The 13,270-nt window shown below is 36.7% G+C and overlaps 1 protein-coding gene across 1 annotated transcript in view; it reads left to right on the top strand.

Moving 5' to 3' along the window:
* Positions 1 to 13,270, top strand: part of Stk26 (serine/threonine kinase 26) — a 53,598-nt gene that overhangs the window by 34,146 nt on the left and 6,182 nt on the right. Inside the window, exons 4-7 of the mRNA XM_020151888.2 lie at positions 5,508 to 5,564; positions 11,587 to 11,695; positions 11,783 to 11,940; positions 12,720 to 12,905. Of these exons, the coding sequence (XP_020007477.1) occupies positions 5,508 to 5,564; positions 11,587 to 11,695; positions 11,783 to 11,940; positions 12,720 to 12,905 (510 nt within the window). The remainder of the gene's footprint in view (positions 1 to 5,507; positions 5,565 to 11,586; positions 11,696 to 11,782; positions 11,941 to 12,719; positions 12,906 to 13,270) is intronic.

The raw sequence follows: 13,270 nt of genomic DNA, 5'->3' as shown, positions 1-13,270 counted from the left end.
TACTGCATATTCTTTTTATATATACAATTTTTCTTAGGAAATATTCATTATATATGAGGGGATTTGTAGTGGCAATTCCGATTAGACGTATATTGTACATTATTTACATTGTCCCATCGTCTCTCCCTCTTAGGTTCTTTTTTTTTTTTAAGATTCTGTAAATTTTTTTGTGAATTATTATAGACAGGCAGATTTGGGACCCATGTAAAGAAGACCTGGGTGACAGAAGCCGTAAAACAAAGGATTGTATGCATGGTTAAAATAAAGACCTTTCATGAAACCCCCGAATCTGAGAATCTGTTTCTATAATTCTCCAGAATCCTCTGGGGCTGCCTGGGGGATCCATATAGGTGCATTTTGTGGAGCTCCCTCTTAGATTCTTAAATGGATCCTTAAGCCCTCCCAGGATGACTTTGGTTTGTGGATATGTTTATGCTTTTGTTCTTGTTACATGTTCAACACTAAGTATCTCTTAATAGCAACACAGAAGTGCTTCATCAATTTCATTTCCTGCCTACGAAGTCTGATTGATCCTAATATTATACAAATTGGCAGAATAATGGACAAAGAATGAGTCATTTAAACAACCAGTCACTGTGTGGCATGCAATGTATTAGGTGCTAAAAATAAAAAAAAAAGTAAACCAAGAAGTGCCACCAAGGTGTTCGCATTCTAGCATTGCTCTACACTGGTGCAGATTTCATGATTAATAACTACAAATAAGCAAGTGGTCACTTATATCCTTTTTTTTTTTTTGCAAGGGTGATAAGAAAAAAGACCTCCAGACTACAATGCTGGTAGTTTTTGTTCAATTTCAGCATTTCGAAGGGTTAGCTCTCACTGCATTTTACTGCATTTTCTTCATTTTCATTTCTACAAATCTAATTTAGCAGGTCATATTCCTTTATAGAAATCTCATGAGTGATCATTCAATCTCAATACTTTTAGGTCACCCCCTAATTCTCCCAGCAGACTTGCTGGTGTCAGCCCTGGGAATTTGTTGTTGTTGCTCTGTGTGTGTGTGTGTGTGTGTGTGTGTGTGTATCTGTTATTTGCTCATTCTGCTCTACTTTTTCTGGAATCCTGGTAATTCCAGACCTACTCTAGAGTAAACCTGAATCCTTGCTATTTTTAGACACTTTGTAACAGATAAGCTATTTTTGGTGACTGACTTAAATAAGCCCTATTTAAATGAATATTCTATATTCTATTGAAAATCAGTACTAATATACTATCAGACATTTTTAGTGGCTGCTTATAGCTTTTGTTCATTCATAATCAGTTTGCCCATGGAAAATGTATTACAACTTTGTGGTTGCATTTCTAATTTTTCAAGTTAATTCCCTTCAAAGCCTAGCACAGTGGTAAATCTAGCACAGTGGTATACATGGACTAGTCATCCAGTAATTGCTTAAGGTTTGAATAAATGCAAACTAATTTTTAATTTTGTCCCCAAAATTGTAAAGTATACTCAGACCAGTCAGTGGTACAGAACCATTACCTACGATGGTTCTTAAAGGATAAAACTGAAATATTTTTATCTCCTTTATCTTTCATTAATTGATGTCTGATTGAAAGACTGCTTTGAAGAACATACTGCATTATGATAAAATTAGAGAAATGCATAGTTGCCTGATATTATTTGTATCCTGAATCTTTTTGAAGTATATATATGGATAGATAGATAGATAGATGTACACACACAAAAAAACCTATGAATTTATAACCTATTAATACTATTGCTTAAATCACTTTCTTAAATTGACCGATTTGTTTATTTTCCATTTATATTAAACCATAGTGTGACTATGTGAGTTTGCAATTTTTTTCTAAAAAAATTGAAATCACATCAAATACAGAAGATTCTGTTGAATACAGTCACCATAGTGTTAGTACCCTCGGGGAATGGCATTGTCCATCAACTCAGCATACACATTCTGGCCATCCTTGCATTTCAGTGACAGGGGATTTGACAATTCAAGTTAATTGAGTAATGTAGGATACAGGTTTTTCTCAGGTTGTCATTACCCAGGATATCATACATAACCAAGACCTCACTGTAAGCAGGAGAAAAAGGTTATTGCATTTGAGAGAAAATTATATGTTCTCTAAAACTGTATGCAGTTGTAGTGATTTCCTTAAGACATGCAAAAATGCCCTCGGTATTCATTTTGACTGAGCTCACTGTATAACTTCATTTTTAAAAACAAGAGTAAAATCCAGACAAACACATCAGGGTAACCACAGTGTTTTCCTTTCATTTGAATTCATTGCAGATTTTCTTGACAGACAAAGTTAGTCTTTATGAAGAGTGCTAAAATAAGCAAACCCTTCCTTTCTGATCTCATATGATTAGAAGAATCTTTTATAATCTTTAAATATTTTGCTAGTTCAGTGTAAATCTTAAAATGAAACTCACTCAAGCATTGAGTAGAAATTGCATCATGCCTTTCTTTGCTACTGAAACTGCCTTTAGGTTTCTGCTTATATTAAGGAAATATCACCACACACACACACACACACACACACACACACACACCCCTCTATATATACCACCACCAGTATTTGTTTTAAAAATTGAATGAACAAAGTAAAATGTTCCAGAACAGAGTCTGTACATTTTGTGGCCTTCTCATTATTTTTTTCCTTAAAGCTTGACTTTACAGTATGCTTGCTGTTTCTGGAATATTCTTTCATTTAAATACTCGATTGGTGTTTTCTTATAAAACTTGAAGAAAATTGAGGACAAAAATTTTCTCCTTTCGAAATGTTTTTCTCAAAATAAGAATAGCTGTAAGCTTAATATAATCTCCTAGAATAGCCATATTTCAGCAGATTTATGTTTTTAAAGTGCCTACTAGAAGTATTCTTCTCATTCTGCATGTTTACCCTGCTCAGTCTCATCTACTTTATTCTGACAACTTCTAAATTCATGTCTCTGGTCCCAGCCTCTCTCCTCAGTTTCAGATATGTATTTCTAAATTGTCTCAACTATGACTATGACTGGCTATGTCAAGTGCACTGACCTAAAGCTGGGGAGGGAGCATTTGAACTAGGTCTCGAGCATGATTTTGCACAAAGCATTCCAAACTCAAGCAAAACAGTCCAGAAGTGATAAAGTAGCTAGCCATACTCAAGGCAAGATAACCTCTACTGTCCCTTGTGGTTCTATAAAATCTTATGTACTGTGGTTTTTAATTGTGGTAAAATAGACAAAATGTAAAATTTACCATTGTAGCCATTTTAAGTATACAGTTATTTGATGTTAAGTACATTGACCGGTGCAACCATCACCACCATCCATTTCCAGAGCATCTTTACCAATTGAAACTCTGTAGCACCAAACAATAACTTCCCATTCCCCTCTCCTTGGCCACCAGTATCCTCCTTTCTGTCTCTGTGGATTAAGCTTCCTTGAGCTTGCCATTCTTCCCTTGCTTCACCAGGCCTTGCTTCAGGCTCATGCCTGCCTAGCAATCTTCACCATCCTTCTGGAGGCTTGTCTCCAGAAGTGGACATCAAAATGAGACAGCCACAAAAGCTATCACTTCCCCTGCCTGTCTCAGAAGAGTCAGCCAAACAGCTCACTTACGGATAGGAAGCTTTATTCTCAGATATAGAAGTTTCTTAGTCTTAACTTTAATAAGTCTGCGGTATATACTGTTTTGTAGAATTATATTTCAAGCTTACTTTTCTAGGAATACTTTTTGGTGACGAGCAGAGGTTTGATAAGTCACTGTTTTGAATTGATACAAACAAAAGACACACATTGGCTTTTTAACTTGGAAAACAGGTGCTTTCATTCCTTAGGAACTGCAACACAGATAAACATGTTTTATAAGATGTTTTTCTTTTTAAATATCAGGTATATAGGAAGGTTTCTGAACTCATATGATAGAGTACTTACAAAACAAAATGATGGTAAAGGAAAAAGTTCTTAGTCTGTAAGTTGTTGTAAGAAACATTTTGTTTCTCCCCTGTTTCTCTGCTGGCAGGTTTTGAGTGCCTAATTTCTGTACATGAATGCAAGTTGTATGACCCACTCCTCAAACTCTTTTTCCCTCTCCTCTCTTGTGGGGATTTATTTCTTCCTTCCCTCTGTAGACACATGACTCTCAGCCCTTTCTTTTCTCAGTTCAAGCTGGCCCACTATGGCAGGACACAAGGGATGTCAAGATTAATGAAGGGCTGGATATGGTGGTACTTACCTTTAATCCCAGCACTCAAGAGACTGAGGCAGGGGATTAGTGGGGAGAGTGAACAGGGTGGGAAAAGACTGTTCCTCTCATCCTTTCATGATACATCCTACAGAGTAACGGCATTGAGAAAGAAGTATCTTCTTAATCTAACTGACCGTCCCCAATCCCTAACCCTAGGTTGCATCCTACTCTCCCATTCCAAAGTCAACTCATCTGTTTCCTCAACCTTCTTCCATCCCTGAGTACTTCATTGTCATGTCACAGGAGTCCATACCCTGCCTTGAAAAGTCCTGGCTTCATGGAGGTGCTTGGAATTTTTTATTGAATTCCTGACTACTTGCCAGGGATTTTAGAATTTGAGGGCTTGAGTATCTTCATTCAATAGCTGGGGCTGTAAGGTGAAAAAATTTTATTGGTGATGCAAGTTAACTACACAATGAGTATATTTTTCCTCTACAGAAATGATTAAGATATAAAATCACAGTGACTTTCTCTGAAACTCTGCATGCTGTATTATGGATATATTTGTGTTAAAATTGTGTTTGAGGGGATATCCCAGGAAGCTAGATATAATTTTTATGGGAAAATGCTTGCTTTAAAATTCCAAATATCTACTTTACAAATGGACTTTCACAATACAATTCATTCACAACTTGACTTCCGCCAGTAAAACCAACCTTTCTACTTCCAGTCAGCTCTGTGGTCTCACAAAATTTCTGAGAATACCATTCATGAAATGAATGTGGAGACAGAGGTGTCCCTAGTGTGTGAAGCTATGGCTGATAAAAGGGGAGGTTAGTGGTTTATTCCAATTTTTTCCTTTAGCTAGCTTTTTTTGTAGGTTTTTTTTTTTTTTTTTGCAGTAGGAAGGGCATGGTACTGCTACATCCCCAGCCCTCCAATGTTTATCTTATACAGCAGAATGGGGTGTGTGTGTGTGTGTGTGTGTGTGTGTGTGTGTGTACACTTGTTTTAGAATTCGTTTACATGTATTACCCCCTCCAAGCTTCATTTCCTCTTGTTTCACTCACAACGAAATTCATTTCACCTGGAATAAACTGTGCATCCTATTTTCTTATCTGTTTACATCAGAAGAAAAATAACCCCAATACTCTTTCAGAATTCTATACTCAGAACTTTACTTTCCACTTTTGAAATGTTCTGTGGAAAAAGTATATTTTGGATTCCAAGCAACCACTTTTAAATCTCTATTTTATAATCATTGTTCTAGTATGTAAAATTTAACATTTTTGCTAGCGTGTTATTTTGGGTCATTTATAACTATTCAATTGTTTTGTGACTTTACAGGGTTCAAAATTATGGATTATAATGGAATACCTGGGTGGAGGTTCAGCACTAGATCTTGTGAGTATTTTAAAAATAATTACACACACACACACTAACTTTATCCTTTCTTTTTTCTTTCTTGATGGTAGTGAGATTTGAACTCAGGGTCTCACACTTGCTAGGCAGGTGCTCTACCACTTGAGCCTCTCCACCAGCCCTTTTTTGTGTCGTGTATTTTTGAGAAAGGGTCTTGCAAACTATTTGCCTGGGCATGATCTTGAACTGTGATCCTCCTGATCTCTAACTTTTTTCTTTTAATTGAAGTAAGCAGTGACTTTTGGACAAGCTAAGTTGTTACTTAATATGTTTACATTTTAATTAAACTCTTTTTTCAGACCATTGCTCTTATGTACATCACCGGCATTGTAGATTTAAGCATATTGCTGAGAGTTTAAAAGGATATAAGAAAAGCAAATAGCTTAATGAATGAGGAGGACATGTGTGTCAATTGTTGTCAGTTTTGAGTCTGACTTTTGCAAGCTTCTCTTTAGACTGAATGTTCTCTGATTTTTAAAAATACATGATTTGGATAACTGCCACTAACGTGATCACGAACTGAAGATTTGTGCCCCCACTCCAATTCATTGTTGAAATTCTAGTCCCCGATATGATGGTATTAAAAGTGAGGCCTTTGGAAGATAATTAGGTCACGAGGATAGAGCCCTCAGGAAAAGCATTAATGTTTTTATCAAGGAGATTCCAGAGAGTTTTCTAGTTCTCTTCCACCATATAAGGGTACAACGAGAAGATGGCCAAGTGAAAACCAAGAGGAGTACTTTCACCCAACACCAATGTGCTGGCACCCTGAGCTTGGGCTTGCCAACCTGCAAAACTGTGAGAAATGAGTCTTGTTTAAATGGCACAATATGTGGTTTGCTTTTTAAGCACCCTGAGCTGACTAAGACAGTGGGTCTGGAGTTTGAACCAAGAAGGCCTACAGATATAGTTCTCTAGAGTTCTTTCTGTCCCTCTATAAGTCATTTAGGAATGTGATGGCATTTTTGGTTGCTAAAATGGCTTGAAAGTGCTACTGCCACTTTAATGGGCAGGTATTAGAATGCAAAAATCCTGCACTGTGCAGGAAAAATTATACCCAATGAAGATGTGTTCACATACAGAATGCTTTAAAAAACACTGTTTTCCCCAAGTTTTGTGATATTATCAATGTCATTTTCCCCTTTAAGGCCCTTATTAATATGGCATATTTTCAACGCAATAAGAATTATAAAAGATAACTTCCTATAGTAGAATGACCACTGGGCTGGCCTATGGGAGTTTGAAATTATAGGGCTGGCTCTACTCAACTAAATGTGACTGTGAACCAGACACATAAACTCCGTGGATTTGGGTGTAAGTTGCACTAAATTATTTCTATGTTCTCTTTCAGCTTTAATATTATATGACTTGTATTTTATTTACACATTCGTGCCTTTGAAATTATAAAGCATGCTATTTCTAAGAAAAAGTGTTTTGATTGAAATCATCACATAATATTTTAATTCTTATTTTTTCAGTAGACATTAGTTTTCCTAACTGAAAGTAATTAATTTTAAAAGACTTTAACCCTATGACTGCCAATGATTCAAAGTTTCAAAAAAATCTTGTGAACGGAAATGACCATAAGAGACTGTCTTTTCTTTAGGCAGAACTTAAGTTCTATTCTAAAGAAATGGTAACTAAATCTGATGGAGAACCTCCTCTGCTTCTAAGAAGTCATGGCAGTTTAAACAGTTGCTGAGTTTGGTAATCCTTCTTTGTGTATACTCTGTTATATTTTTTTCTTTCTCCTCTCTAGTGAGAGAACATCACTGGTATTTCTTTCCATAGTAATTGCTAACAAATATGAACCAGGCTTCATTCTATTCTTGAAGTTAACTGATTTCATTTCTGTTTTCCTTTCACAGGGTCTTATTATGTAATAGTTTGTTCATTAACTCTACAAGAAGCCTCATCATTGCTCTGTAATCCTCCTTTCACTTCTTAAATACTGAGAGCCCTTTGCTTGTTTTGTCTCCCAAGATGCTCACCCACCATGTCTCCATTTTGTAGGCACTGGCAAAGATAATCCACTCTTTCAGGATCACTAATAACAACATTAGACATCTCACACTTGGCATAACCACAGCTAACAACCCTAATCTGTAGCCCCTACTGGTAGTTTGGTGAGTTTTACGAAATCTGTGAGTGAAATATCATTTCTTAATCTCATCCTGCCACTCTCTCTACCTACTAAAAAATAACAAATAGTATAAATTCAATGGATTAAAATGTTATCAGCATTGTATTGGCTCAGAATCTAGAGACCGAAGTCTTAGTCCTAACTTTGCCACTGGCTAGTTGGCTAATACTGAGGAAGCCAACTACTTTGTGCCTCAGTTTCTCAAATGTTAAATCAAGAAATTGGGTTAGAAATGTCTACTGCTGTTTCCCTAGCTCTAAAATTCAATAATTGGACTGGTGGAGTGACTCAAGCGGTCACTCCTGGTAAATGGATGGAACTGGAGAATGTCATCTTAAGCGAAGTTAGCCAGGCTCAGAAGGCCAAAAAAATCACGTGTTCTCCCTCATATGTGGATTATAGACCTAAAACAAATGCAGTAATATTATTGGACATGGGTCACACTCTAAGGGGAGAATGTGCATGGGAGGAATAGGGAAAGGGAAGGAAACTTAAAACTTGAATGTGGTTGATGTGCTCACTGTGGAGGAGCGAATAAAGTAATCTTAAACTGGAAGAGGCCACTATGGGAAGGTGACCAGGAAGGACTGAAGAGGTCTGGTAGAGATGAACCAATTCTGGTTGTAATACACAAGTGCATGGAAGCAACACTAGGAATCTCTTTGTATAGCTATCTTTATTTCAAACTAGCAAAAGACACTATGTTTTTCTTATTATCTTTTATGTTTTTTCTTCTGCAGAATCAGAGAACAGAAGGGCGGAACAGATTCTGTTGGGGGGAAGTGACAAGGAGGGGAGGGGGAGGTGGCACAAAATATGTGTACACATGTAAGCATATGCAAAAATGATACCTATTGAAACTGTTCCAGTAATTGGGGGAGTGGGGATGAAAGCGAGCAGTGGAGGGGGTGAATTCAAGTATGATATATTTGATATATTGTAAGAACTTTTGTAAATACTGCAATGTACCCCCACCCAACACAACAATAATAAAAATTAATAAAAACAATGAAAAAAAAGAGTGCCTGCTTAGCAAGTGTGAGGCCTTGAGTTCAAACCCCAGTGCCACCAATATAAATAAATAAAACTCAATAATATTTGATTTAATTGTAAACCTCATTTATCTGGACATTAGAAGAATAACAAATGCTGACAAAATGTGCTTTTTTTTTGGAGGTACTGGGGCTTGAACTCGGGGCCTACACCTTGAGTCACTCCACTAGCCCTTTTTTGTGATGGATGTTTTAGAGATAGGGTCTAGTGAACTATTTCGGGGGCTGACTTTAAACTGTGATCCTCCTGATCTCTACCTCCTGAGGAGCTAGGATTACAGGTGTGAGCCACCAGTGCCCAACAAAAATGTGCTATTCTCTTGTCATGTGTAATCAACTATGAATGAATGCTTCCATTGTGGGAATCTAAGAAAGAATTGAGTACAGAGGAAAAAGAGAAAAATGATGTCACACAGTGTCTTTCACTTTAAACTGGGGCCTAACTAATAGAATAACATGAAATCATGACCTGCAATTTGTGTCCATGCTATATAGTATCTACCGCAAGAGTCTCATTCTTAAAAAATCATTTTTTGCATGGGAACAGATTTCGAGTGTATTATGTTATTTTATTTAATTTATTATGCCTCATTTCTTTCCAAAAGAGTATAGTAGCTTACAACAAAAATACGTATCAGCAAATTAAAAAAAGGCATAGCATACTACATTAAGGACTTGCTAGACTGAAAGGAGTGGGGGGGGGGAAATCCACACTCCCACAAGTGTGCACTGGTCTTTTTTTTTTTTAAGCAGTGCTGGGCCTTGAACTCAGGACTTCCAATGGTCTTTAAAAGAGCAAATGTCCCTCTTTTGCATACTCTCACTTGACAACCAAGGTAAATTACACAAGGACAGCACACTGCCCTGGAGCAGAGGTGTTACCTATTGGAGGCTTGGTCTTTAGTCACTGGACAGAAGTTCAGTTATGCATTCCTAGAAAAGTACATCAAGAACTTGCCATTATCTCTCCAAAGGTCTTATTTGAAATTTAAAAGGAAAACCAAAGCCTTGTGTTCCATTTATGTTACTTTCCTGCTCTTTCTAAGCCCTTTGCTGTTCTTTTCTCATCACTACCAGCATGCCTAAAGAAACATTTTAACCACAAAGTCTGAGTTTTCTGTGTGATAAGGAACCAGAAAAACCCATCTGCACCACCTCCCTTTGCCCATTTCCCTGCCACAGAGTCTTCCTTCCCATCCCCTTTCAACACCCAATTGAGATTTTACTTTTATTGAATTTTCAACTAAATCTAAAATATAGAAGACAAGCTAATGAGTCTTTAGGACACCCTCCTTTTTGTTGTTCTTACTGAATACTTTAAAATTTCTGTATTAGGTAGCATACTGGCTTGTCCATGCCACATTTAGAAATCCTTCAGATTGATAGCTAGTCCTGCCTTAAGTGGATCTTGCCCAAGTTCACAAGTACCAAGGGTATGCCTCCTTTGGGCCCTCCCAATGTTTGCTGGTCAGGTGATACGAAGTACAGGTCTTAAGTAATGTGATGTTTGTCCTTCAGTTCTTTGGTAGTACCTCAGCATTTCATTGGTAGGCCCCCATAAAGTATCTCGTTTTCACCTTAAGAATGCCTTTAATCACTACTGTTTAAATAGAAACTTTTTGAGGTGGAAGTTGATAGATTTGAAAGTAAATAGATAGTGTTACTTAGGGAAGGGACCTATTGAATTATAGACATCCCTGGAGTATACTATATACCCAGACCACAGTCAGTATGAAATGGTGAGACCAAAACATGGCTTCTATTTTAAGCTATTACATTTCAACATGAAAGTGCCCTTTATTCAGCATAAATACAGCATTCATGAAAGATGAAATACACAAGGTGCCAAAGAGCTGTGAATCCCTCCCAGTATGAGGCAGAGTGGGCGATGTTTGATTTTCACCACCTCTTCCCTCCTTCCAGCAAACAGAACTCAACCTCTGCTCTGACTCTGGATTCCCCACCCTTTCCTGTAATAATATTGTACAGTCCACTGTTTGTGCTTTATGAGGTACCAGAATTTTAAAATAACCATTTATTTTAAAGAGAGATTTTCAGATATTCCATTATAAGTTCTTCTGAAACCCAGTCATTGCTTTCCTTGTATTCCAGTTGGAGCTATTGGCTGTGGTACAGGGATGGGGAAAGAAAGGAAAATGTGTTACATTTATTTGAAAAGTATCATTTCTCCATGATTTTAGGTTTTTTTTTTTACAATGAAAGTCTGAATAGTTTAATTATTATATTCGTGGGCTAGATTTAACTTTTGAGTCTTTCAAAAAGGCTCCATTCTTTATAGTATTATTGACTCACAAAAATATTAAAAACTATGCCACAGTTGAGCTATATGACCAAATAGTTGCTATGGAAATCTTATGGGTTGTCTGATCAAAAAATCAGCTCAGTGTCAATTATTTAGTGACTTTTAATAGCAAATGCCAGAATTTAAGTAGATGATTTGTTTTTCCCATGTGGAAAAAAGATACATTGTCATTATTTGCACATATTTCTTAACTCTTTCTTGTAAATTTTAGAAACCTCAGAATGTAGAGTTAGTGTCTAGGTAAAAGTGCTTGTATCATCTTTTAAGATTAAGTTTAACCATTTAGAAATTTTTCCAGCGCTTTGATACAATTCTTTGCTTTCTTCCCTCCCTTTTAAAATTTTGTCATCATTTGTTCAAATGTTGGTTTAATAAACAGAATAGCTTTCTTTTGTCTAAGTGAGTCCCTTATTTCAAAGACCCCAGTTTTGAATTTTATTTTTGCAAACTTTTAAGCATGTGTGTCTGTGTGTTTTTCTCCTTAAGCTGAGAGCTGGCCCATTTGATGAGTTCCAGATTGCTACCATGCTAAAGGAAATTTTGAAAGGTCTGGACTATCTGCATTCGGAAAAGAAAATTCACCGAGACATAAAAGGTATACAGCAGTCTGATCTGAGCCTGAGAAAAATGAATGCATTCTGCAGAATCTGAGGTTTGCTTTTCCTTTTTCACTACCTCCCAGCTGCCAATGTGTTGCTGTCCGAACAAGGAGAGGTTAAACTTGCTGACTTTGGAGTTGCTGGCCAGCTGACAGATACACAAATTAAAAGAAACACCTTTGTGGGAACTCCGTTTTGGATGGCTCCTGAAGTTATTCAACAGTCAGCTTATGACTCAAAAGTAAAGTATTACCTAGATAGACTGTTTTTATTAATAAATTTTATACAGTGTGGTATCTTAGTTAATATACTTTATTTGTCCTTATTTTTCGAGTATTTCTTAAGGAAGTCTTATGTCATACTGGTAACAGTTTGACCCTATTGATTTCAACTTTCTGTCCCACTTGGAATAAAATCCAAAGTTCTTTCTGAGACATACAAGGTGCCAAATGATGCGGCCATTGCCTGCCTCACCAGCTTCATATCCTACCACTCTGTTCTGTACTCTCTGCTTTAACCCTAGTGGCCTCATTGTTGTTCCTCAAACACAGCAAGTACACTCTAGCCTCAGAACCTTTGCTCTGGTCTTTCCTTTTGTCAGAAATAACTTTTCTCCCAATCAAGTCTCCATTTGCACACTGTCTGCAGAGAGATGTCTTCCCTAGCTTCCCCTGTGTATATTTGCAACTCTCGTCACCCTGGCATTCATTATTCCCTTACTCTGCTTTATCGTTTTTCTTCATAGAATTTTGCACCATCTGACATTCTATTAGTTATTTATCTGTCAATCTTATTAGATTTTTGTCTGGCTTGCTCACCACCTGACTCTTCCATACCTAAAATGGTGCCTGGCACAGAATGCAATAATTTTAAATAAGTGGACTATATTAATAAATATGTATTAACACCACATTTCTTGAGAGACTTTTATACAATCTGCCCATTCCATTCTATAGACTTTTGGCAGTATGTTGAAATTGGGTTTCAAGGTAATGTACTTTTTTCTTTCTCTTACTTTAGGCTGACATTTGGTCACTGGGTATCACTGCTATTGAGTTAGCCAAAGGAGAGCCACCTAACTCTGATATGCATCCAATGAGAGTTCTGTTTCTTATTCCAAAGAACAATCCTCCAACTCTTGTTGGAGACTTTACTAAGTCTTTTAAGGAGTTTATTGATGCTTGCCTGAATAAAGATCCATCATTTGTGAGTACACATTGCTATTACTGCTATTTGTTTTCTGTTATAGATCTACTTAGAACAAGGGTAGCTTTTCCTACCATGGAGAAAACAATGTGTGAAAACCATCTGAGATCCATCTAGGAACCTGGTTTTCTCCTCTGAGTTGCTAATTCTATTCAGTTCTTAACCGGATCCTTAGTTCCTTTTCTCCTTCCCTGGCATCTATGTCTAGATTCCCAGCTTCCTACTTATTCTGTTAAGCATTTCCTATTTCAAGGAGAAAATTTTGAGAAACAAAATTCATTTTAGATTATTTAATTATTAAGTACATATATAAATATTCATGATTTTTTCAAATATATATTCATTTTTCATGAAAGCTGTGCTTA

Source organism: Castor canadensis, chromosome X (assembly GCF_047511655.1).
Source record: "Castor canadensis chromosome X, mCasCan1.hap1v2, whole genome shotgun sequence".
NCBI classification, from domain to species: domain Eukaryota; kingdom Metazoa; phylum Chordata; class Mammalia; order Rodentia; family Castoridae; genus Castor; species Castor canadensis.
The sequence above is the reverse complement of the archived record's forward strand: the minus strand, read 5'-3'. Positions and strand labels throughout refer to the sequence as shown.